The following is a 27,502-nucleotide window of genomic DNA, read 5'->3' on the forward strand; positions in this document are numbered from 1 at the left end:
TTAATGTCCATTTTCAGTAGAGGCCCGAGGAGAAAAGCTCCACTATAAGCACTAACAGTACATACAAGACTAAAAATACACAATATGAAGGATACAAGATATACTTATTAAACAGCATCATATAAAGTTTGACAAAATCCATAAGTTATTCAATAGATAGTACCATAGATAGTATAGGGAAAAACATTTTCAGCTCTGTCCTTACAGGGAGAGACACAGGGTTTAAGGAAGCAAATAAAGAGAGTGGTGAGAACTATAGCATAAAAGGATTAATCAGGATTGCTGCAGGGGCAAAACCAATGGATTTTCAGATGTTTTCTGAGATTTTGTTTAAAAAGAGGGAGAGAGGGAAGTAAGGTAAGCTCTATAGGTAGTTGGTTCCATAGTTTACCTACAGTATTCGAGAACAAGGAATCACCTGCTTTGTTGTTGGACTTTGTTGTGGTTGCTTGAAGTTTGTTGGAGGAGCGTAGTGAGTCAAGGTTTTTGTAGGGGATGATGAGGTCAGAGAGTATAGGAGTATTGTTAGAATGGTAAAATAGCTTGTGGGCAATGGTAAGTTGAGTATATGCCAGGAGATTATGCAATTCTAGCCAGCCTAGTTGCATTAGGGTCAGACAGTGATGGGTTCTAAAGGGATTACCAGTAGCAAAACGGGCAATACTATTGTAGGAGTAAATTAGTTTGCTAAGGTTAGTTTTTTTTAGGTTAGAGTAAATGGGTGAGGCGTAAAGAAGTGTTGAGATTAAGTGCGAGTGAGCAATTTTGGTTCTAGCTGATTGTGTCAGGAAGGGTTTGATTTTATATAAGGAGCCCAGTTTTCTGTTGAGATTTTATGGTGTTATTAATATGGTTGTCAAAGTTAATGTTATCAATAGTTATTTCTAGCAGTTTGGTGGTGGAGTCTGGTGATATGAGGGTACCACTGGTAGAACTGATTGAGAAGTCTATTGGGGAAGACTTACTGGTAGGAGTAAAGAGTAGGAGTTTTGTTTTCTTAGCATTAAGAAGGAGGCAACGCTTTAAGAACCAGGTCTCAATTGTATTAAATACCTTCTGAGTCAGAGAGAGTAGATTTGAGGGGGAGTTAGCTGAGCATATGTTTGTTGAATCGTCTGCATATTGTATGCAGGTAGCTTGAGGAATTGCTAAATACAGGTCATCAATGAATAATGAAAAAAGGAGAGGTCCTAGAATGGTGCCCTGAGGGACTCCAAGGGTGACTGGCAGGAGGGATGAAATGTTCTGCTCCCAGAGAACTGCTTGTTGTCTATTGCTAAGGTAGGACTTGAACCATTGGACAGCGAGAGTACCGAGGGAAAGGGACTCTAGAATGTTAATTAGAAGGGTATGGTTAACCATATCAAAAGCTTTTGAGAGATCGACAAAGAGTGCAGATGAGAGGATATTATTGTTACGATTTTTATTAATGGTATCTGTGAAGGATAAGACGGCGGTAGTGGTGCTATGAAATGGCCTAAAGCCATGTTGACAATTGGCGAGAATGTTATGTTGGGTTAAGTGGTCTAGAAGCTGATAGTGAATACACTTCTCCATAATTTTAGCTAGGGGGGATAAAAGGGCTATAGGCCGATAGAGTAATCTTTTGAGCTGCCACCTTTATGTAGAGGTATGATACGAGAGATTTTCCAGATTTCTGGGATATATCCCTCTGTAATAGTTCTATTAATAAGGATGGATATTGGGTATGCAATAGCTCTGGCTGCTTTTTGTAGGTATTCAGATGGTAACTGGTCGGCAGAAGGAGTGCAAGGCTTAAGCTTTTGGATGAATTTGAGGATGAGATCTGTAGGGATGGGTTATAATTTAAATGTTGGAAGAGGGCCAGGACTGATGGTATGAGGTTTTGAGTTATCAGGGGTTAGTTGACTGGCAAGTGACTGTATGGTCTCAGTGAAGAAAGTATTGAAGGTATTTGCAATTTGGATGGAGGAATTATGATCAGATCCTACGCTGTCCTATCTATCCTTCATTCTTAACTGGTTGGGGTAGCGTCTCTAACACTATCTTTCTTGGGTGGCTCAAGGGAGAATATTCTTCAGAACAATTTACCCAAAAGAGGCCCTGTTCCTGGAGGTCAAATCCACTTTGTAATAAGTGATAAAGGTATGAGGCGCTGCCCATGCTGCTGCAGCACAAATGGTATTAATTGGTAGTCTAGCTTTCTGAAGTCCTTCGTCTTGTGCAGGTAGAAGAAATGTAATTGTCTACGTACATCTAGTTGGTGTAGCCTGTATTCTGCCTTGTTGCCTTAGTTGGGGAAAATACTGGTAGTTCTATGCATTGGTTCAAATTTGACTGAGAGCATACTTTGGGTAGAAAGGATGGGTTTGTTCGTAGAGATAACTTATCTTTGTGAAAAAGCATGTAGGGGGGGCTTTACATACAATGCTTGTAGCTCAAACTCTTCTAGCAGAAGTGATGGCGATCAAGGCAATTGTTTTACCAAGTCAAGTATTTTAGATTACCGGATAATGCTGGTCCAAAAGGGGAAAGAATTAAACGGGATAAAATGAAAGTGAAGTCCCATAGTGCTGGAGGGGCTTTAATGAGTGGTCTTAATAAAACAGTGCCCTTAAGAAAGGACTTGCAAAGTCTGTGGGACATCATTCTGTCCTGATTCAGCTAGATGGACGTTAGATATCACTGCTGAGTTACACCTTCATTAAATAGCTTTGCTAAGAATTCATGAATGGAGGGGATTGGAGTGGAGAAAGGGTCACTGTGAATATCCAAGGCCCAAGAAGAAAATCCTTTCCATTTATTCATACATAACTTCCTAGTCGGAGCTTTATGAGACGAGATCAGGATATGTTTTACTGACTGAGAAAGGTTAGGGAGCCTGGATATGTTTGGAATTGGAGCAGCCAAGCTGTCAATTTAAGAGTTTGAAGGGGGGGGGGGGGTGGAGCATTCCTGATGGACGAGTCAGAAGGTCTGGAACTGGGTCCAGAATCCATAGCTCCTCCTGGGGATGAGGCCAAAGGAAGGGGTACCAGATTTGATGAGGCCAGTATGGAGCGACGAGTATCAGATTCCTTCTCAAGGAACTCGCTTTCTGAAGAACTTGAAAGAATAGTGGTATGCTGTTGTATTTAATACATTCACTGTCTTTTCAAAACTGTTGCTAGCATGATTAAGTGTGCTGCCAAACATATATAGCTTAATTAGATATTGGCATCCATGTAAAGGAGTAAAAATAACTGCGCAGATGGCAGCTGAAAGGACATCAACGAAGTTAAGAGATGCAACATCAGTAAGATAACGTTGGAACATCAAGTTTTCAGAAGTCTTTTCATGGATCATCAAACTACAAAGAACCAAGGACAAGGGAATAAAGGAAAACTGCTATACAAAGAAATAACTGTTTTACATCAGACTGAGAAAAATATATCCGACTTTGGTATAAATGTGTGTATAAACAAGCTTTGGGTATTTGCCACAGAGAGCTGACAGCATCTGCATTGCATGCTTAGATCCAAAAGAAAAATTTAACAGTAAAGTCGTACTAACGAGCAGTTTGTCTCAGTGTATTTATTGTACTTCGTACAATACAGTATTAAAAGTAGTCATACTAAGAGTTAACATACTGTGACATGCTTGCATGCAAATGCAAGTAACAGCAAGAAACCAACAGAAGACATAATTTTTCAGAACTCTCTGTATCAGCGGGGAAGGGAGAGAAGGCATACAGGAGACCTGAGGGCCAATCGTGTACAAGTACATCCCTTGGTGACCCCCCGGAGGGGGGATCAGGGCAAAGTAGCTGCTGCATTTGGCATTCATGGACATGGCAAAAAGGTCACAGCAAGGCTGGCCCCACTTTCAGAAAATCATCTCCGCTACTTCTTGTTTTAGGGACCACTCGTGGGGCATCAGAATCACTCTGCTGTGTTTGTCCACTATCACGTTGGATTTCCCCAGGATGTGTATTGCTACAAGAAAGTGTTGGGAGGAAGTTGCCCATTGACATACACTCAGAGGCTCTTGACAAAGGCGGTAAAGACCTGGTCCCTCCTTGCTTATGTACCATACAACTGACATGCTGTCTGTATTGCAATAGTTCCTAGTGGAAGAGAGTCTTGGAATGCTTGCAACGCTAGAAGCACCGCTCTCATCTCTAGGATGTTGAAGTGCAAATGGGCCTTGTGATCCTGCCAAGTGCCTTGGACCGTCTTGCCCAGATAATGCCCCCCCCCCCAAAATCTGGGAAGCATCTGTGGACCATGGTCACCATGGCTATCGGTTGTGGATGAACAAAGGGTCGACCTAATGTCACAGTAGTAGAGTGAAGCCACCAACGAAGATCCTTTTTGCAGGATTCTGTAATCATAATTTGGTGGGACATGGTTAGTTCCTGCATGGACCACTGCGTGAACAGTAACCACTGTAGGATTCTCATATGCAGAAAGACGAACGGAATTAAGTTTATTGCTGCTGCCATGGTCCCAAATATATTGACTGTTCTTGCTTGTACTGTTTTTCTGGCAAGTAGGTCTTTGACTTGATATATGATCTGAAGTTGTTTGGGTGGAAGTTTTGCCATCATTTTTATTGTATCTAGATATGCAACTATAAAAATGATGCGCTGAGATGGCAACAAAGCAGACTTCTCTTAATTTATCATGATCAATAGGTGAAAGCAGAGCTGTAGGATAGTGTCTCTGGCTTTTGATAGTAGATACTTGGTGGCAGTTAGGAGCCAGTCTTCTAGGTACAGAAACACTCGGAATCTAAATGTCTAAAGTGAGCCATGACTACTGCCATACAGTTGGTGAACACTGCAGGGGCTGTAGTGAGTCCAAAGGGCAGAGCTTGAAACTGGTAGTGACAGTCTCCCAGCTGAAAGTGCAAATAACTCTTGGATCACCTGTCCATCTTTACGTGGTAGTACGCATCCTGGAGGTCTATAGAGCACATCCAGCTGTCTTGTCCCAGAAAAGGGAGTATTGACTGCAGTGTTACCATCCGGAACTTTGACTTTCTTACTGACTTGTTTAATCTGCTGAGATCCAAGATGGGCCTCCAGTCCCCTTTATTCTTTGGAACTAAAAAGAACCTTGAGTAAGTTCTGGATCCTGCTTTGTTTGTGGGGACTGTCCAGATGACATTTTTCTGGCAACTTTTGAATTTCTGGAGTTGCCTGTTCCCTTTGACTGGTTGGAACGTCCAGAATATTTTTCATGTTTGGGGCGGGAAGAGAAAAGGGTATTAAGTAACCTATGGATATAATGCTTTGTACCCACTTGTCTGTTATTTACAGCCAGTTTTCTGGGTACAAGGACAAGCGACCCCACAACTGCCTCCAGAGATGGACAGGCAGGCCTCCTTTCAGGAGCACTGAAAGGGGTTACCAAGGAAAGATTCCCTGTTGCCCTGATTTTGCAGACCCCCCCCCCTCTGCTGAGTGGTTGGTGTCTTCCATTACTGCTTCCCCTTCTTACCCCTGGGGGAAGAATCACCATGTGTATCCTAGAAAACTCCTTGGGATTTTCGGAACCAAATTTTCCCTCCCTTTTGACCTTTAGGATAAGGTCTGGTAGGTAGGGAAAAAACTGACTCCTACACCAGAGAGAGTTTTCCCCTCTTGTTCACACCCGGTTAGTGTGTCTAACTTTTGGCCCAAAGAGGGATGAGCCATCGAATGGGGCATTCACAAAGGAAGATTTAAAGGGTTCCGTAAAGTCACACAAGCGCATCCAGGAATGTCTCCTTAGGGAAATTCCTGAACCCGCTGCCCTGCTTACTCCATCCGCTGCATAAGAAATGAGCCTCCTGGAGAAGTTGAGCACTGAGTTTAAGGTGGGGAGCCGAGAGGAAACCTTCTCAGATACCCCTTCAGCTACTGAACCTTGGAGGATACATCTCCTAGCTCTTTCAGATCATCTCTCTGAAGCCTAGTGAAGATAATTCAGCGATTTGAGTGCAAAAGTCGCCGAAGAGAACATGCACTTTCCATATCTGTCCATCATACAAGACTCTTTGTTCAGCGGATGGACAGATGAGGATGTCCTCCCTGGTGGCTGCCGCCAACACCACAGCATCTACTGGGACACCTTTCATGAGGAAGGTCTTACCCGTGGGGGAAGTTATAAATTTGTTTGGATTCCGGGGGAACAGGTTTCACTGAAACTGTTGACTCCCATGCCTTTCAACAAACTAGGTCCATCAGTTTGTTGATAGGCAGACACACCCAAGTGGCGGAAGGGCGAGACCTAAAAGCCTTGAGGTATACAGGTTTCAGAAGAGAATGTTTCACCCAATGAGGTGTCCTGAGACTTTGGGTCTCCACGTGTGTGTGGATGCAATGGTGCAGAGACAGACACCAGTACCTTTGAGTGGAGCGGCTTGTAGAGACAGAACTCTCATCACCTCGAAAGCCTCCCGCCCCTGATTAGAGGAAGCTCCGGGTTCCGAAGAACCAGAAGGCATCCGTGGAACCAAGGGGGTTGGGCTCAGATGCCGATGTAGGAGCAGAGCTCACCAGCAGCAAATCCAGACAGGCAAGTTTCGGATCAGACAACTGTCCGTCTGACTCTCCTCCCCGGACCCAACCGGAGAGCGTCCGGCTCCTAGACTAGAGTCGGGCCAGAAGATCCTGGTGCAGGTCTCGGGTCTGATGGTTCTACTACAAACAGCTCCAGACACACTGGCTCCGAAATCCCAGATCGAATTGGAGGAGGAATCGATGGATGAGGGGGTAGTCTTGGCTGGTTCCGAATCTCTCAGGGTTGGAGCAGACAACAATTTGACCAGTGCCAGTGTCCGTAACATCCTCTAAACCACACGATCCACATCATTAGAAAGGCTTCCTGCAGGATCGAGAGGAGGGTGTAAGAGATCTAACATGTTGAAGCAAAAGAGATCTCAGAGTAAGAAAAACTGGCTCCAATTCTGGGGACCGGTACCATAGGTGAAACTCCATCGGCACTAAAACTAGGGAGGGAGCAGAGGTGGTAGGTTTTTCAGGACCAACAGTCTTCAGGTCCAAAGATGACTCTTTAGATAATTTTTTTGACAGCTCCAAATGAGCACCAGAGGATGACCTTTTTCCCCAGACTTCTCAGATCTGGAAGATGGGGATTTTGACAGTTTAGAAGTACCTTGACCTCCTTTGATTGCCTCTGTGAAGGGGGCCTTCAGCAAACCTCTTACTACAAGCTTGTTTTTTTCTCTCAAGAAACACACTGTGGTTAAATGAATGGCAGATCGCACATGATTCCTGTAAATGGACTGCTCCAAGGCAGTACACACAGTGTGATCATCTGTCAACATTTTCTGACTACACTTTTCACACTTCTTAAACCCAGAGGCTTTAGTTTTCTTTAGGTTCCTTAGTCAGTATGCTTACAATATCAACTATAATCGAGAAATAAATACAAATTATATATATGTATATATATATATATATATATATATATATATATATATATATATATGTGTGTGTGTGTGTGTGTGTGTGTATACACACATACACACTTTTTTTAAACAAGAAAAAAAACTAAGCACTGCAATTAAACCAGAGAAAAAAACTGTACAAATCTGCCTAGATAAAGGGACAATACAGAAAGGAGGCGAAGGCCCTCTAAGTTTAACGGGCCAAAGGCAGCTCTCTAATTTAAATGAGCTTGCCAGGCAAAGAGGGAAAAGGTACCTTAAGATTACCAAACTCTCTAAAACGAGCTTGAATAAGGTAAATAAAGGAAGCCCTCCAACTAAAAACGTGCTTAAATTGTATAACCTTAGCCAGGATAGGGAAGGGAAAAAAGGCCTAGAGAAGGAAATGACTGCCAACAGCAAAAACAACCAGCAGAAGCAAACACACCAAGTTCAAATAAGTGTACTAGACTAGGAAACTATGTATTTTTAAACTGCAGTTGTAAATAAAATAAGAAAATTTCCACTTCGCCAAAGCCAGTATGGAAGCACCAAATCTTGTCTAGTGGCAAACAAGATCTGGGAGACTTACTAGAGCATGACGGGATAGGGGTTTCAACCACGAGCTACTGGAAGACCTTGAGCTTTTGTATACGGAGGATCGGTTCCGATCCCAGCCAGTTAAGAATGAAGGTGAGCTAGGACAACATCACATCATGCTGTTATCTAGGATGTTTCATGTCCCGATGGACTCTTTTACACTGAACAAGCTATCACAAAATTTTAAATCAGAATGCAGGAACACATTACAAATACCAGAAATGCACACAGCATTTCAATCAGTATGGTGCAGGGTCTGTTACAGGGTTAAAAGCCGGTATTTCAGAGACGACAGAAATGTCATTAAGGGAAGGAACGTCTGAGAAAGATCTGCTATACAAAGAAACACAATGTATTCTGAAATTCAGTACTTCAAAAAGCTGTTATGGCCTCAGTACTGAAGCTCAGTGGAACAGTCTGCTTAACTGATTAGCTGCTCTTGCTTTTTCACTGGGTGCCTACTCTTACCGCAAAAGTTGTAGGACAGCAATACTGAAGTTCACGAAGACTGCTAAATATCTTGTTTTCTCACTGATGTCTTTTGTTTTAAACTCGTTTTATTTATGGTTTTACAACCAGAAAACACTTTTCAGCTGTGGTGCTAAGTTTTTTCCTGACCGTTTACTTTGTCAATTAAATTGTATACACAAGTTGTTTCATCTAACAAATGCTACTGTGTATTTTGTACCTGGAACAGATTTCTGTTCCCCCTGAAATGAGTTACAATAAAGCAAGGGCAAAAAAATTATAAAAAACAGTACTCTCACAAAGCACTTACTGGAAACTTTAGCCTTACATAGTAATGTCTGCTAAACAAATATATGCAAGAAGTGCGATTACAAACAGTATACATTAAGTAATCAGTTCCTGGTAAACAATCTATACATAATGAAAGTACTGAAAACTAAATTATTAGTTGGACCACATACACACACAAAATATGTATAAGCTAATGTGGGACAAATGGGATAAGACTAGACTGAGAATACAGGAAAAAAGAATCGCATGAGGACAGATACTAAATGCACTAGATGCCTCAAGAAGTCTGAAGAAAAGTATGTGGAACTGACCATATTTTAACAGCTTTACTAAATAGGCAAACATTTACATAAAAGTAAACAAACCATATTAACATACACCAGTTTTAAACATAGTACATCACATTTTCTGTAAGGTGCAAGTACGTGCATGTGTGTGCCTTCTGTGGAAGGTTGGGTGCCGGGCTGGCAACTCGACACCGTAAAACTCCACTGCCAATCATGAGCGGACAGATGATCCGCTGTAGCGACCCCTAACCGTGAAAAAGCCGAAAGAAAAAGAAGATCAATATATTACATAAATTGATCAATTCCTGCATTGCCTTAAACCTCACTCCTCTTCCATAACATTATTCTGCACATATTGTTCCCATAATCTCCATTCATCTCTATGTAATTTACTACTTCCCTTTTTTAAAGTTCCCACTTCCAATTCTTTTATCTCGGATACAATATACAGTACTTCAAAAGCAGTTAGTTTAGACTTTGATTTCAATTTTCTAGTAAATGTTTTTGGCAGCCAAAGGTATTAAACTTAACAAGGCTTTATTATGTCTAGGCAGTTCAGATTCTGTACCCCAGCTGGAAAAAAAAATCTCCTAGTTACACCCATTTGCTCACGCAATATGTCTGAGACAGTACTCTGTATGGAAACTCAAGTCTGCCAACTCATTACACCTCCCCAAAACATATAACCCCAGTTACCGCCTCTTCCTCATCACACCTCCAACATTTGTTCTCTGAGGAAAAATTATTTGGAGTCTATTTAGGGTACAAAAATACTTGTGCAAACATTTCCAAGTAAAAATCCAAACATTTGTAAGACTTTGCTGCATATTTGGGAGCCACAGATATGCCCTCCCATTGTTTTTTTTTTTTTTTTTTTTTGTGAATTGCTTATCCAGTCTCTTCCCAGTCTTTACCTCCTCTGATTCCTATAATTATCATGGATTTTATATGCCCTAGTAATTATCTCTAACAGCAGCTTCTATTCTTGACTCAACTAAAAACTCTACCCAAGCAGGTCCGTTACTTCATATTCACCATCCCTTTTTCTCTTTGCCTGTACTCCGATATCAATCCCTGACATGGAAGGCAGTTTAGTCTGCAGTTCAAATGCCTTCTTGGCTTCTTCCCATTCTATTACCTTTCTCTCTCTACTTGTTTTCTCCCAATACCTTGGTTCCTTTGCCAGTTTTCTCCAGTAGATTCCAGGATCCTGCTGCCTAGTCTCTGTACCAGTCATCCCCTATCTGCAAAATCTTTCATCATTCTTGTATTGGCTTAATTCTTAGAATACTCTACTTGATGAATATAATATTCTGTATGGTTATTCTCTCAAGGATCTGCATTCAAAATCCCACTCTCCTTATTTGTTGAATTTCTTCCCTGATTCATCGTCCTTTCCTACTTTATGTACATGAGCCTTAACTGCTTAGCTCTAAAATATCACTTCAAATCAATTAATCCTAGACCACCTTGTTCTATTGGATGGATCACCTCATCCTATTTGACTCTTGCCCTTTTCTCCTCCCAGATAAAAATCTTTCGTCTACTACTGTCTACAACTTCTCTTGTTGACAAAAATACACTTGGCCTGTATATGAAACCACGGGATTAAAAACATTTTCATTGCTTATATCTTGCTATATCCATACTGAAAAACAAGAGCTTCCAGTTTTTCAGTTTTTGTATTATCATTTGCTTAGTCTCTTTCCACATATCCTTAACTGGCATAACAGAATCCTTTTTAATCCATACTAAATATGTCATTTAGTATTGGCCCCATAAACATACAAACACTTCAAGCATGGGTACTAACGCCTTTCTAGCCTGCCAATACACCAAAGCAGTTGTTCCCATAACTGTCCAAGCTCTTCTTAATATTTAACTAGTACTTTGCTTTAATATAATTTAGCAGTCTATTACGTCAGTCGTTATCAAGACTTTTGAGAAGCTGGTGTTAACTCACTTGAAGGATATTACAAGCTCACCGTTGTACCCCCTTCAGTTTGCTTAGTGAGAGAACTGGTCACTGGAAGATGCGGTTAATATGGGCCTGCACTATATCTTGCAACATCTTGACAACCCATGGACACATGCAAGGATTCTGTTTGTGGACTTCAGCTCTGCATTTAATACAATAATTCCAGAACTTCACTTGAAACTCCCTCAGCTTTCTGCGCCTGTTTCTACCCGTCAACAGATCACCAATGTTCTAACCAATAGGAAACAGCAGGTGAAAGTGGGGAAAGTTACATCTAGCTATTGCATGATCAATGCACGTGGCCCCCAGGGATGTGCGCTCTCCCCACTGCTATTCTCCCTCTACACTAATGACCATCTTTAAGGACCCCTCTGCCAAACAAACACGCAGATGATACAACTATCACTGGGCTCATCAGGAATGGTGGCGAGTCTGCAGACACACTGGAGGTTGAGCAGCTTGCCCTTTGGTGTAGTCAGAATAACTGCAACTGAACACTGTTAAAACTGTGGAGATGACGGTGGACTTTAAGAGTGGTACTAAAACATTACCCCCTCCCTATATTTAACACTGCTGGGTCAGTTGTGGAATCCTTCAAGTTTTTGGAATCTATAATCCCAGGATTTGAAGTGGGAGACCAATGCAGGGTCCATCATAAAAAAGGCACAACAGCGAATGTACTTTCTGCAACACCTGAGAAGTTCAACCTCCCACAGGAACTGTTGATTCAGTTCTACACAGCAGTCAGAGTCTGTTCTCAGCTCATCCATAACAATGTTGTTTGGACCTCTGACTAATCATGATAAAAATAGGGTACATCGAAAAGTCAGGTCTGTCGAAAATATCACCTGTACTAGAGTTTGCCCTACTTACAGGACTTGTACCTATTCTAGAGTCATGAAAAAGGCAGGGAAAATCATCACGGATCCTTCACATCCAGGCCACCTTCTTTTTGAACTATTGCCATCAGCCAAGCGTTATAGATCAATATGCACCAAAACAAGCAGATATAAGAAGTTTTTTCCACAGGTCATCAAGTTCATAACTGGTTAACATCACGTATTAGGCTTTCTTTTTCCCAAGCCTCCAAGGATTCTGCAGTACTGCTTACATATTAATACTGGTTTCCTTCAGAGTTTATTTCAGTACTTCTTGCACACAGTTGCACTTTATACCTTGTATGCAATATGTATATTTACTTTTTTGTCTTGTGTTTAATAGCTGCACGTATGTCGTTTGTCTTGTTCCTAATACCTCTATGCATGTCGTTTATGTAATTCATACTTGGAAGTCACTGAAACCGGACTCAAATTCCTTGTACACATGCATACTTGGCCAATAAATGCGACTGATTCTCAGAGAACCAATCGGTACACTTCTCATTCCTGCATATAGGTTACCTGATGATTATCTACTACTTTTGGACAACCTCAAACATTCTTGAGGTAGTTGCATCTAAATTGTCCTATATACCTGAATAAACTCATCTCTTAAATATCTGCAGAAAACAGAGAAAAAGCTCAGATATTTTAATCTTCCATAATACTTTAAATTTTCATATTCACAGATGCTCTTGGTATATTTCTGCTGTACTCTTTCCAGTTCATTCATGCTTGTTTCCTTATAATTATAAGATTTCTATATTGTTGTTCGATACTCAGGTTTGGGTCTAATGTAATTAATGACTTCAATTCTGATTTCCTAGACTTTATCTTTTTATACAACCTATAGTCCTATAACTATTAACCAAATGGGTGACATGATCAGAAAAACTCAAAGCTGAATCTACCCATACACCCGGGTCCTTAAATGAATCTATAGTTTAAATCACTGTGCACTGTATTAAATATTTACCTTTCAATTTATGTTTTCCAAAGCTTATATGCTTAGTTTTTGATGCATTTATCAGCATATTATTCTCCTGTACCCAAATGGTCAATTCAGTCAAGTTCTTTTGCAGGTATAGCCTATCTGTATAACACATGTAATCAGTTTACACAATTTCAAGTCATCTGCATACAGTGTAGAACCCCCTCAGATGAAAAAGATACATCTGAAAAATGCAATCCAAACAAGTATAGGCCTGGGGTACCTTGACTGTAACCAAGATTTTCATCTGTCCAACTGCTGTATGATGCTTGCCATGTTGTATTTGTAAGCCGCACAGCTATCCATCTCATCAAGAGCACATCAATATCTAGTTGTTCTAATTTATTGATCAATGACTTGTGTATGATCCTATCTAATACTGACGTTAAATCCATATAAATTACATCACAGTACAAATTTCCTTTCATAGCTATTATATTGTTACAGAATATGTTACAGGTGATAACAGATCTATTTTCAATATATGCAAGATGATGTACAGTTTCAAGTCCCGACATTTTTAATTCGGACAATAACTTATCCAATATTATCTTCCCCATTATTTGTCCACAACATGAAAGTAGAGTTCAAGATCCATATGAATGATTGTAGTACTACCCTTGCCCATAGCAGGTTCAATAAGTGCATGTCTACAATCTTGAGGACTCTCTCAATAGTTATACAACATAGTAAACATGCAATGGTACTGTAAGTTCTTGTTGACGTGTTCTCAGATAATTTCTAATTTTGTCTCCTCCCTGTGCTTTGTTTGGATCAGGTCTACATAGTTCTTTTCTTCAATATAATCTAATTTGATTGCAGTATCCATTTTTAATCCTTGACTAAATTCCACCTTACAAGTTTTTGAAAGAGCATATGAAAGTGATATCAGGCAAATATATATACATGGAGAGAAATGGTTTACACGAGATATAAAACTTTTGAAGAAAAACTGTCACAATTAATGAGAAAACCATACTGTATAATAAACCTGACAAAGGTGGGGGAATAGTATTATTCAATGCACAAGATGACTCGGGGATCATGTTAAAATTTATTAAATAGTGAAGGAACATACGTGCAGGCATCCAAGAATTAATTTATTATAGCTTATAGGAACACAGATATTACCATCAAAGATTTGCTCCAAGGATAGATTACAGGTTCTAATCAATTTTTTGCAGGACAAGAACCTCTACATTCCAAATATTTTTGGAATACCTGAAGTCTAAGGATGTGTTAAATCCGCCTTTTAGGCCTACAGCCTCAGCACATAATTCTAAAACATACTTATCAGTATTTATACAGCGCGAGTTTAAACTGGTATTTGAGATCTTTAAACACATGTTGAAGGATTCACAGGACATGCTGGAGAGGCTTAAGCAGGAATTGTGGGAGTGTGACATTTTTTGGCCACAAATGTTATCGATTTGTTCACCTGTATACCTCAACATACAAGTCGTGATGTTTTCCATGATTTTCTTACTGCATGTAGTTTAACTAGTGTTAGGATTAATTTATTAGTTGACATGATGGGTTTGGTTTTGGGCAATTTTTTTGTATGTTTTGAAGGCGAAATATACACAAAGATAAAAGGGGTAGCAATGTTGGCTAGCTGTGCCCCACTATTTGCTAATTTAATTTCAACATTGTGGAAGAAAAATTATGTACTTCTGAATTTTATCAATTTTGTAAGATGTTCCTCAGATTCTTGGACGATATACTTCTTTCATGGAAAGGGTCCTTAAATGATACTGATGAGTTTATGGAGTAATCTAAGAATTTTAAAATTTACCCACGATGATTATAGTCCAAATCAAGTATCTGGATGTCACTATCACAAAGTGGGAGCAAGGCTGTCTCCCTAAAATTTTTGTAAGCCCACTTTTAGTAATAATTACCTACATTTTGAAACCTTACATCCTTACAGCCGCAAAGAGCTCAGTAAAGGGGCAATTTGAGTATCACGAATGGTGTCTGATGATCAAAGTTTTAAGACAGAAAAAGTGTTAAACATGTTTCTTGCTAGGGGATACCCAAAGGAATGAATGTTGGTCAATATCAGTAAAGTAACAAAATGTAAAGGTACTAAATACTCATCCCGGTTACAGAACAAGTTTGCTAAAAATCAGAATGATGTCAATAGAAAAAGATAACTATGTAGGCTTTATTAAATGAAATCGGAATATATTAAAAATGACGAAAACGTTTTTCAACTCTTGGGGAATGCTTCACACTATGCTTTCAAGACTGGGTTTAATATAAACAGTATGTGAAAATGAGAAAAACATCTAATTCTAACAAAGTTCAGAATGTTAAAGGGACAAGAAAGTGTGGTGCTTGTAGTCTGTGTCCATATATTTTAAAAAAGGATAAATTAATTTTGGACAATGAGTTTAGATCTGTAGTGCACCCTAAACTGAGAAATTGTGGAACAGGGATTGTTTATTTTGGCGGTTTGTGTAACTTAACATTGTACATGTTTTTATGCTGGAAAAACAGAACGAGTTTTAAAAATTAGGATCTAAGAACATATTTATGACATTAAGTGTAACAAAAATATTGCCTACAATAGAAGCACACCTTAACTTATAAGGAGTTTCTGAAGTTCAATTTTGTTATTCTGGACCAGGCAGTAAAAGATCCCAGGAGTGGAACATGGGAGGTTTTATTATAATAGGAAGAGTTATTATGTCAGTTGAAACTTGGTGCTTACCCCACCCCTGGATAAAACAAAGTTTCCATTAGCCAGATTTTACAGTTAAGGGCAGCTAAATTCTGATTTTTAATCGTACATAAATATTGTATATTTCAGTTTTAACTAAAGGGATAAAAGCTTTCAGCTTTAATTGACCTGTTTTAAAACTTTAAATTGTTTTAATTTACTTGAATTATCCTGTATTAAATTCAAAATACACACCCTATGGTGGCGTGTCTTGCACCAGAAGTCTTTGTGGTATTGTCTTGTTAGTATTTCAGTATCTGAGGTAATATGGATGTTGCTAGGACGACCTGTCACCCCTTTGTGGAGCCAAACTGCTTTGCATAGGATTTTGTAAATACAGTGGATATAAAAAGCTTACACACTCCTGTTAAAATGCCATGTTTTTGTGAAATAAAAAAAATGAGACCACAAAAAATCAGTTCAAAACCTTTCCCACCTTTAATGTGACCTATAACCTGTACAATTCAATTGAAAAACAAATCTGTTAGAGGAAAAAATAAACGTACAATACACTGGCTGCATAAGTGTGCACACCCTTAAACTAATACTTTGTTGTGTGCACACATCCTTAAACTAAACTAATACTTTGTTGAAGCACCTTTTGATTTAATTACACCATTCAGTCTTCTTGGGAAGGAGTCTACCAGCACGGCACATCTTGACTTGGCAATATTTGCCACTCTTTCTCACAAAATTGCTCCAAATCTGTCAGATTGCGAGGGCATCTCTGTGCAGAGCCCTCAAGTCATCCCACAGATTTTCTATTGGACTTGGGTCTGGGCTCTGGCTGTGCCATTCCAAAACTAATTTTCTTCTGGTGAAGCCATTCTTTTGTTGATTTGGATGTATGCTTGGGATCATTGTCGTGCTGAAAGGTGAAATTCCTCTTCAGCTTTCTAGTAGATGCCTGAAGGTTCTGGGCCAAAAGTGACTGGTATTTGGAACTGTTCATAATTCCCTCCACCTTGACTACAGCTCCAGTTTCAGCTGAAGAAAAGTAACCTCAAAGCATGAGATTGCCACCACCATGCTTCACTTTGGGGATGGTGCTCTTCTGGTGATGCAAAGTGTTGTTTGTGGGCCAAACTTACCTTCTGGAATTGTGGCCAAAATGTTCAACCTTGGTCTCATCAAACCATAACACATTTTCCCACATGCTTCTGGGAGACATGATGTAATATTTTACAAACTTTAGTTGGGCCAGTATGTTTTTCTGTGTAAGAAAAGGCTTCCATCTTGCAACCCTACCCCATAGTGTAGACATAGACATATGGAGAATACGGGAAATTGTTGTCACGTGTAGTACACAACCAGTACTTGCCAGAAATTCCTGCGGCTCCTTCAGTATTGCTGTAGGTCTCTTGGCAGCCTCCCTGATCAGTTTTCGTCTGGTCTTTTCAACAATTCTGGAGGGACGTCCAGTTCTTTGTAAACGTCACTGCTGTCCCATACCTTCCCCACTTTTTGATGACCGTCTTCATTGTGTTCCATGGTATATCCAATGCTGTGGACATTTTTTTGTACCCTTCTCCTGACTGATGCCTTTCAACAATGAGATCCATTTGGTGCTTTGTATGCTCTCCGTGAACCATGGCTTTTGCTGTAGCAGGCAACTCCGTAAATGGCAGGAAAATCTACTAGGACAGCTGAACTTTATTTGGGGTTAATCAGTCTCTATTTGATGCCAGGTGTGTACACAAGACTGAATGCTATAATTAAAGTAAAAAGGTACTTCAAAAAAGTATTAGTTTAAGGGTGTGCACACTTATGCAACCAGTGTATTGTACTTTAATTGTACATGTTATAGGTCACATTAAATGTGGGAAAAGTTTTAAAATGATTTATTGTGGTCATTTTTTTTATAACACATAAACCTGGCATTTTAACAGGGGTGTGTAAACTTTTTATATCCACTGTACATCTAATCTGTTGTGCCAGAGAATAAATTTTAGAATCTACAAAGTTTATTTTCTATGTCTTTACCCCTTCCACATCTTGTACAGCTATAAAATGGTTTCCTATTATGCTCAATACCTTTACATAAATTTTAGTCAAATTCTGTCATGTCGCACTATGCTTAATTGGTTTGTCTAGCTTGTATATTTCAATTAAAATATGGGCATTGATGAACCAACTCATGTTGCAGCTATAGGCTTTGTTTTATCTTCATTGATTTTAAATTCTGGAAAGACTTAAAACTGTCAATGTTCCACAACACTGGTGTCCTTTTCTGGTTTAATCAGGTCCAAAATATCTGCAAATAGCCAACGTTTCTTGATTATCATACTAATTATATTCTTGAATTTCTGAATCAGTCATTTTCTTTGCCAACGGCTCTAAATGCAACACAAATAAAGGGGAAAGATGACAATCCTCGCCTGGTTCCTCTGTTCAGACATAACTTATCAGACTGGAACCCTCCCACTAATTTTTGCCTCTTATCCCTCATATACCCTCCAAATTAACCTTATAATTGTAGAATTGCCAGTATTCTTGAAATAAAATAATGACTGCAGAAATGGACAACACACAGAAAACTCTTGCAGCAGAAAGTTTAAACTACTAAATTAAATGACTATTGAAAAGAACTGGGAACATTTCTCTAACATACTAAAACATTTATACCTGCCCTTCTGAGGTCTGTATCCATTACATATTTGTACTTAAGGAGATTTTATTGCAGCCTGGGATACCTATATGTCCAATTAACGAGTGGACAGAGGCTGCATGACAGAGACTAGTTGAGGACTGCTGACATTCTGTACGACCTTCTTTGCTAGCAATATTTTGATATAAGGAAGTATTAAAGTACATAAACTTTCAGATCCAAAAAGTTAGAATTTTAATTCTAAGTTATAAAAATATCAATTATGCAACTGATAACAGAAACTGCCAACATTTGTAGAACAAAAGAAAAGATTTATGAATCTTATGACAGCATCTTAAAAGTGGCAAGGAAGTTCTTCAGAAAAAAACACTTTCCATTAAAAAAAAAAAAAGCTAAACCGATAACACTAACAATCACAGAGGTATACAATGTTTAGCTTCTTTTCAAACTCTCTGAATTATTCAAAGGTGGAATACAGGAAGAAAAAGCAGATGAATTACTGTTAGGAAGTACTCAAAGCAAGGAGCAATGCTATAAGGTATCATGCTTATTTTCTATCTTAGCAAAGTTATTCAAGGAGACACTGCCACTTGCTTGGTAACTGCTTCCAACACAGTGCTATCTGACAAACAAAACAGACCCAACTTAGGATTATCAGCATTCTAGCAATTCAACATTTTCTGCACAGACCCACTCTCGGAGAACAGTGCTCCCTAGAGCACTTGAAAATGCAGGGTCATCTTCAGAAATATGATCCGCTTAGACAAACAGGAATAAAACGAGGAGGACTACTCATGCCTTCTTCACTAACACTATGTAGAAGACAACTGCTGGCTTAGATGTCCCTTTTAAAATGTAAAACTTTTTATCTTCTTAAACCTTGGTATTCCTTTTCCCATACAGTCAAGTAAAACATGACAAATTTTCACAATTTTTCCCATCTACCCCTTAAACGGAAAGATCTGCACAGTTGGTGTTGGAGTTTATACTTGTATCCCTAGTCAAAGTATCAGGAATTTTTACTTGACAAGACTAGACAGCTGGATACTTTGTTTTAGAGGTACACAAGGAATTTGTGGAGATGCTGAAACCACGCAGCATGGCACAATGTTCCGGAAACTAAATTATGTACACTCATTAGCCCAAAACACACTTCTTGCGATGATCTCCTACATAAAGGGAAAAGGCAATCACATCCTGACTCAGCTTAAATTTAAAGACAAAACAAAAAGAAAACTTACTGTGTTTGCCATCGTCAGGGACTCCTCATCTACTGAAGGTGTGGTAGGCACTACTCTAGCACCTTCTGTGGACCCATTTAATGAGTTTTCCTAAATAAAACAATGAAATTAAAATAAATTCTATGCATCCAAAAAATTGTAAGCACCCTTAATACTGTAGTAATATCCATCTTACTCTACCCAGTCTAGCATAAGCAACAAATTTCTAAAAATTCAGAGTAATCAAATAAGGGAACGGAATTCTTGGTTGCATGGATTACACATCACATCAAAGGGAACAGCTGCACTATAACAACCAGTGTTCAATAAGATTACATTAAATGACAAATTTTACTAAAAATCAATAAAATGTGAAAGTGAATTGGACGTTATGTACTTACCATAACTTGGCATCTGTGTTGTCCATTTTCATTCTTCCTCATTGATGGGTCACAAACTTCTGATCCAACTTGGCAGCATTTTTCAGCCTTGGATCCCAGTCTCAAGCTACCCCCCCCTCTACCCACAATGCTCTACATCTTGCCTAGCTTCTTCTGACTGAGTTTGCTACCTTACTGCCTAATGGACATAGGGACAGAAACAGACAGAAAAATATCAGACTCAAACCAGGAACGTGAATGCGAACTATATAGTCCATAGATCCTCTAGGAGCAACTACTATACAGTCCATAGATCCTCTAGGAGTAACGAGGTTGGGAGGGAAGATGAGAAAACAAAAACACGAATGCCAAGTTATGGCAAGCACACAACTTCCAAATCTGACGACCTTTTCATTCTTCCTCACTGATGGGTCAGAGTCCCCAGCGGATATGCTGGACACTGCTGAACCAAAGGAAGCTCTACTTCTGAAGATGTTGAATTTACAATGTGTCACAAAGGTAGGAATCTGACCAAGTGGCCACTGCACAAATTTCATCAATCAACGTTCTGGAGGAAAAAGCACATGATGTAGCCATAGATCTAGTAGAATGGGCCCTAGGAGGGCGAGGCAATTCTAGAACATTATTTGAATAGATCAGTGAAATACAATCAGTAACCCATTTGGCCAGGGTAATTTTGGAGACTGCTTGACAGACAGTTACATGAAAAGGATTACAAATAGTTGGTTAGACTTCCTATACTCTTGTTCTATGAAGATACAAACGTAGCTGCATATGCACATCAAGAAGATGTAAAACATTCACCCTTGTTAGAAAAATTTGGGAAGAGACAATTGTATAGACTGATTAACATTATTCTATGTAGCTACTTTAAGGATGGAACGGTACAAAGGGACAACCTATTCTTATGAAAATTAATGCAAGGTGGTTTAGATGAGGCCTGATGTTCAGAAATTCGCTTTGCTGTTGTAACAGCTACCAAAGATAGATCTCCAAGGCAGGAATTTTCATATCACAAGCTTTTGCTTGCCCAAAAAGTATACTTCAAGGCCTGACACAGAAAATCATGAAACTTCAAGGAGAAGGATCTTTCATATGTCTAAACAGAAAAACCCTTTCATGAATGCCTTGCATAATCTGGAATTGGAAAGGAAACAATAATCATTCCCAGTGTGAAAGGTGGAAACAGCTGACAAGTGAAGTTTTATAGTGGAAAAAATAACTACTTCCTAAAAAGAGAGGTAAAAAAGGATGGTTGAAACTGGGGCTGAAAAGGGGTCAATATTCGCTTTGGAAGCACATATAGTAAACATTTTCCATTTGCTTTTGTAGAGGTTCTTAGCAGATGCTTTCTGGGAAGGTAAAACTATATCCCGAACAGGTGAAGCAAGCTTAGACCATCATACAATTACTGGAAGTGGAGAAACCATGTGGTTAGCTTGAGGGTGGAGAGACTGGGTAGTCGACTCTGACGGGTGAGACAGGAGTTCCTGGCTGGGATCCAGAATCCATGGAGGATATTTCAGGTGAAACCAGAGAAAGGGGAACTAAACCTGATGAGGCCAAAAAGGGGGCAATGAGGATGACGGAGCTCTTCAACCTACTGGCTTTCTACTGTAATTTTGGGATTAAAGGAAGTGAAGGATAAGCATAAATAAGATCAGGGGGCCAATTGAGAACTATAGAATCCCTTGTTGACTCCCCCAAAGGGGAAGCAGAGAGAAATACTTGCTGCATTTGCTGTCTTGGGGGGGGGGGGTAACAAAGAGGTCACAGCAAAATTTGCCTCGGTGAATAAAAATCAGATTAGCCACTGACTGACTGAGGGATCTCTCGTGAGGGGTCAAGATGGATCTGCTGAGTTCATCTGCCAAGAACACTGGATTTCCCAGGTATGTGTGTTGCAACTAGAAAGCTGTCTGAAGTTATTGCCCATTTCTAGATCCTCATGGCGAATCTGCATAAGGGATAACAGCAGGTTCCTCCTTGTTTGTTCATATCAGACTACTGACATTGTCAATATACACTGTAATAGTCCCAAAGGTGAGACTGTCCTGAAAGGCTTGCAATGTTAGAAGAAAGTACAGTTGAGTACCTAGCATAAATGTAGATGTTCAAGTGTATTCACTGTTGCAGTCATTACACTTGCGTTATCCTGCTGGCAGGCTACCCGCAGTCAGCCCGAGTTCCAAAGTCTAGGTCCGGCGTCGGCTGCTCTCGCCTCTTCCCTGACGTCAGTGCACCAGAGGTATAAAAGATGCAATAGACGCCATTTTCTTCAATTTTTCTTGCCCCAGATGTCAGGTGCCCCCCAAACAGGAAAGGTTAGAAAAAAATATGACAAAAAACATGCATGTCTGCCTCTTTGTGGTCTGACACCTGAAAGGACCAATTTTTTGAAGGCCAGTTTCTACTAAACCTAGGTGGTTGAACCTGTAAGAAATCCTTTACTGTCTGCATAGATTTTGCTTTATCCTCCATTTTCTTTAACACCTCTTCTGCCTTAACACCAAAGTATCATGCTGTAGTGGAGCATCCAATAATTTTACTTTAACATGTTCAGGTAAACTTTGTTCTTTCAACCAAGCATGCCTTCGAATGACAGAGCCTGTAACTGCGGCTCTGCGAGAAGCCTCTAATGAATCAAAACCACACTGCAGAGTATGCTTTCCCACTTGTTCAGCTGCATGCAATAATTCCTGCATTTCCTTGTTGTCAGGACTTTGAGTTTGTAAGCATTTTCTGTTTTAACAAAGACATGAGGTACTGCTGATATTTAAGCATGTGAAACTGGCAGTTTAAAGCCCTTACAGTTAAAGTAGCAGAAGTGTAAACATTTTTCCCCCCATCTATCCAGAGCTCTAGAATCCCTATCAGAGGGGACAGGGTTTTTTGCAGTGGAAGCCTTTGGGACCCTGAGAAATTGTTTCTGGGTCAGCAGCAGGGTTTTTATAAAGAAATTTATGAGAGTCAGGGACCCTGTAATACCTTGTCTGGCTTGACTGGTGCAGGGGGTAAAGAATCAGGAGACAGACTGGATTCAGAGAAAACATCAACAATATCAAGCACAGGGGGGATAGCCAGGGGCCTGCGCTGAGGCAGTAAAAGAAAGTCTGAGCCTTTTCTTGGATTCTGAATAATCCTGGCTCTCCCAGTGGAAATGCTCCCTCATGGTGTGCAGTGTTTCCCCAAAAGAATAACCCTCAGGTGGAGAGGCTGAAGGTACAGATTCTTCAGCATCAGAGTCCTCATAGGGAGGGAGAGAATAGCCCTGATCTAGAGAGGAATCAGAGGAAATAGAAACCTGGTCAGAGGAATCATAGTCAGTGTCTAGCCTAGGCCTTTTATCAGGAGGGGGATGGGAACCCTTGATCAAAGTAATTAAGTCTTCGGCCATTTTAAGCATCTGTTTCTTTGGCATGGATGACTGTCCAGGAGAATGCTGTACTTGTTTCCTTGTCTTTAATGGTGTCTTTGACTGTACCTTGGCTGCTGCAGAGGACTTAACAGCAAGCTGTGAAGGTCTGAAAACACCCTCAGAAGCTGATGCCTGCTCAGCAGCTCCGGACCCATCTGAGGGAATAGTTTCCATAGGCCCAATACCTTGAGTATCCGGAGGCCTAGTTGTCTCCATGTGGGAGTCTGATACGGCCTGTGGCTCTGAGGTAGCAGGTGTCAGGGACTGCGAAAGCGTCTCACTGAGAACCGGGGAACCGGCGACTGGCCTAGAAGAGGCTTCGTCGGTTCTGGACCGCGGATGCCTGTCCTTTTCCTTGTCTTTGCGTTTATGAATTCCGGTCGTCGGTTGTTCCGATGGCATTATATAGTTAAACCTTCGGCAAAAGTAATGTACAGCAAAATCAAACCGACGTTTAATAGTGCGTTTGTTGAATCTAGCAAAAAAACGACAACTAGTAACGTCGTGGTCAGGGCCTAGGCAAGGAATACAGTAAGAGTGAAAGTCCTTATGAGTTATTTGCTTCCCACAAGAAATACAATTGTTAACTTTTACTGACATTGGTCTGGAGCAAGAAAAAGTTTCCCCAATGGGGTACTTGGCTTTATTGAAGACTTCGGTTCTGAAACTCTATTTCGAAAATCTCAGGAGTCTGCCGACTGGCACTTGCGAACTGCTTTTGCTTTGGGCACCGCACGACAAGAAAGACTGAAGAAAATGGTGTCGGTTGCATCTTTTATACCCCTGGCACACTGATGTCAGGGAAGAGGCGACAGCAACAGACACCGGACCTAGACTTTGGAACTCGGGCCGACTGCGGGTAGCCTGCCAGCAGGATAACCCAAGTGTAATGACTGCAACAGTGAAACACGAACATCTGCTCTCTTTTCTAGGACATTAACATGCAATCTGGTCTCCGAGGAAGACCACATGCCATGGACCCTTGAGAAGCCCCCCCACCCCCAGTTGGGAAGAGTCTGTGGACACTGTGGCTGTGGGGGAAGGAAGTAGAAACTGGCTACCTAGGGACAGGTTGCCCAAATGGATCCACCATTGAAGATAACGTCTACAGATCGGAGTTAACTTGACAGGAACAGAACTGCTGGTAAAGAAAAGACCACCAAATAGCTAAAGTCCACTGGAGGATTTGCATACAAAAAAAAATTTGCAAAGGCAGCTACAGTGTGATGGCAGCCAACAGCTCATATCAATTTTGCAGGAGAAGGTACATACAAGTATGTCCTGCACTTGGTTTCTTAAAGAACTTATATGATGTGGAGGTAAAGAAGCCACTTGGTGTGTTGTATACCAGAAGGGTACAATAAATTCCAAATTTTGAACGGGAGACAGGTTTGATTTGACAAGGTTTATGGCAATGCCCAGGGATTTGAAGATGTGAAACAAGTAACCCCTGGCCTGAATTAGTTGATGCTGGATTCGGGCAATTAGAAGTCAGTCAGTCCAAATATGGAAACACCTGGAATCTTTTCAGTCTCAGGTGAGCTGCCACTACCAACATACATTTGGTAAACACCCTGGGAGCTATGGTGAGTCCAAAGAGCAGAGCTCTGAATTGGTAATGACTGGTTTCCAGCCTGAAGCACAGATACCTACAGAGTACATCCAATTCCAATCAAATTTGTGCAACAGCAGTAGAATGTACTGAGCCATAAATTTGACTTCTTTACATACAGATTTACACTGCTCAGATTCAGACTAGCTCTCCGGTCCCCTATTTTCTTTGGTATTAAAAAGTAATGAGAGTAAATCGAATATCCTCTTTGTTCAGTTGGGACCTCTTGGATGACATTTTTGCAGCACTTTTTGAATCTCTAGTGCCTGGTGCTCCCTCTGACTGGGTGGCACGTTGAGGAGTTACTTTTGTTCCACTGGAGGAGAAAGGAAAAAGTGAATGTAATAATCTCTGGATATTATGCTTGGCACCCAGGCATTTCTTGTCAGATTGGTCCAGGTGTACAGATTCAGTGAAAAACTACCTCTGACTACCTCCAAAGATTAACAGTTAGGCAGCACTTCAGGAGCGCTGATGGGGCTGATCAGAGAAGAGTTCTCTGAAACGCTGATTCTGCGAACCCCCTCTGCCTCTGGAGCGGCACCTACCATTAAAGCTTCGTCCTCTAAAAAAAGAATCCTCACATTGGTCCTGAAAAAACCCTTGGTATTTTCACAGCCATGTCTTCTTACTACCTCTGTTTCTGGAAAAGGTACACCGAGGGGTAGAAAACTTGATCCCCACAGAAGACAGGGTCTTTCCTCCTTGTTTGCTGCAAGTAAGAGTTTAACAGACGGCCCAAACAAAGAGGAAGTCATCGAAGGGGGCATTGACAAAAGATGCCTTACAAGGTTTCGCAAAGTCACCAAGTCTCATCCAGGCATGTCTAACTGCAATATCTATGCTGGCTGCCTGTGAGGTGCTTCCACGCTGTATGGAAGGAGAGCCTCATGGAGGAAATAGCCACGGAAGCAAGAGTAGCCAATTGGAGATATTTAAAGTCCTCATCAGACATGGTCTCTACAAGAGAGTTGGAAAGCTCGTTGACCAAATCTCTTGGCAAACGACTGAAATGTGCCAAGTAATTTAACAACCTCAGCACAAAGGTAGCAGAGGTGTATGCGCTTACCAAACTTGTCCATCGCTACAGACTTCCTGTTTGGCAGCTGGACAGAGGAGTTCTGTTCAACTAGCTCCTTTTTCATGCCTGCTGCCCACAATAATGGCAACACAAATACCTTTAGTCCAATGCAGTCCATCTTTAGGGGGAACAAGGAATTTGTCTGGGTATTAGTTCGATAGTGTCCGGCTCCTTCCAGGCCCAATGGGAAATAAGCCTGTCCATGGGGGAAGGCAGTCACCCAAGACGTAGATGGACCTGCTCCGAAAGCCTCCAAGAACACAGACTCATCAGGAGGAGGTTGGGCTTACCAGCCACCGTTTTGTCTAAGGATCTTTAACACGTCTCCAAAGAAGACATCATCTGGTGGTGATCATGGTGATCCTTCTTTCTTAAAGTATGCGTTTTTGGTGAGGGACTCCATCAGGGAGTCTGAGTGCCTCCCTCTTGCATGTTTTTTTTTTTTTTTTTTTTTTTTTGAAGAACCTCCTCCATGGGGTGTCCTGGGAGGTACCAGAAGAATGGGGGGGGGGGGATTCCTTTGGGGGGGGGGTCCTGGAAGCTTCTCGAGGCACAGTGACCTTGGACAGGCATGATGGATTCAGCACTGAGATCCAATGAGGGGTGAAGGGGAGGATAAGAGAAGTCAGCTCTCTCTGTGAAGAGAAAGCCCTTTCTACAATCTGGAAAGCAGACTGACCTGGAGACCCCCCCCCCCCCAAACTTCCTCGAGGGCAGACAGTCTCAAGGAAGAAAAGACAGGGACAACTCCTGATCCATATAGCCTCCAGATAGAATTGGACCGGAGCTGTGGAGGGCAGAAGCACCAATAGGAAGGGACAGATCTGAGAAGGCTGGAGCCAAACCTCCCTTCGCCAAATTTTACACCAATATCAGAGACCTGCTATGATCCGAATAAATTAGAGCAGGGCTGATCAGGGTAGCCATCTTAGTTAAGGAAGGAAGCTTCTCCGGATCAGACACGGACTCTCTTGGGTACCTAGGATCCTGGGAATCAGAGATCACTGGTCAGATTGGAGAAGGAAATTGAATACGTTTGGTGGGAAACCGCAAGGACCAGAGGGGATTGAATCGGTAGAACCCCCATCTGGATAAGAGTCTTGAGAAATCTCATCATCCATCAGAGAAACTCCTAGAGGACATGGATGAAGCTACAGAAGCAGGCCTCAAATGTTTTGAAGGAGTCTCCAGTAATTTAATGGGCAATGGTCAGAGTATACTCAGGAATTTGGATCCTAGCCGTCAGGTTCATAGTCCTAGGATTCGAGCTTGAAGTGGAAGGCCTAGGGGAGCTTGTAATGGTGAGATGATCCTAGTCGGATCTGAGGGATGTTTTGGATCCGAAGAGTAGAAGGTCTCGATCTGAAGTGGTCAGATCCAGGGTTTTAGCAGACTTGGGTGGAGGCTCCAAGGAAGCACTCAAGGTCTTACAAGGTTGCTTCCTGGGTGGAGGCTCCAAGGAAGCACTCAAGGTCTTACGAGGTTGCTTCCTGGAATATGAAGATCCATGGGGAGACAGTGGAGGTCTGAGTCCCTAGAGACAAGG

General features: G+C 41.0%; 1 protein-coding gene across 1 annotated transcript in view; it reads right to left on the reverse strand.

The window, feature by feature from the left end:
* The window catches only part of PAPOLA (poly(A) polymerase alpha), a 1,404,594-nt gene that overhangs the window by 101,326 nt on the left and 1,275,766 nt on the right, over positions 1 to 27,502 (reverse strand). Inside the window, exon 18 of the mRNA XM_044073612.1 lies at positions 19,466 to 19,555. Within this exon, the coding sequence (XP_043929547.1) occupies positions 19,466 to 19,555 (90 nt within the window). The remainder of the gene's footprint in view (positions 1 to 19,465; positions 19,556 to 27,502) is intronic.

Source organism: Protopterus annectens, chromosome 6.part0 (genome assembly GCF_019279795.1).
Source record: "Protopterus annectens isolate FY-2018-M chromosome 6.part0, PAN1.0, whole genome shotgun sequence".
NCBI lineage: Eukaryota > Metazoa > Chordata > Ceratodontiformes > Protopteridae > Protopterus > Protopterus annectens.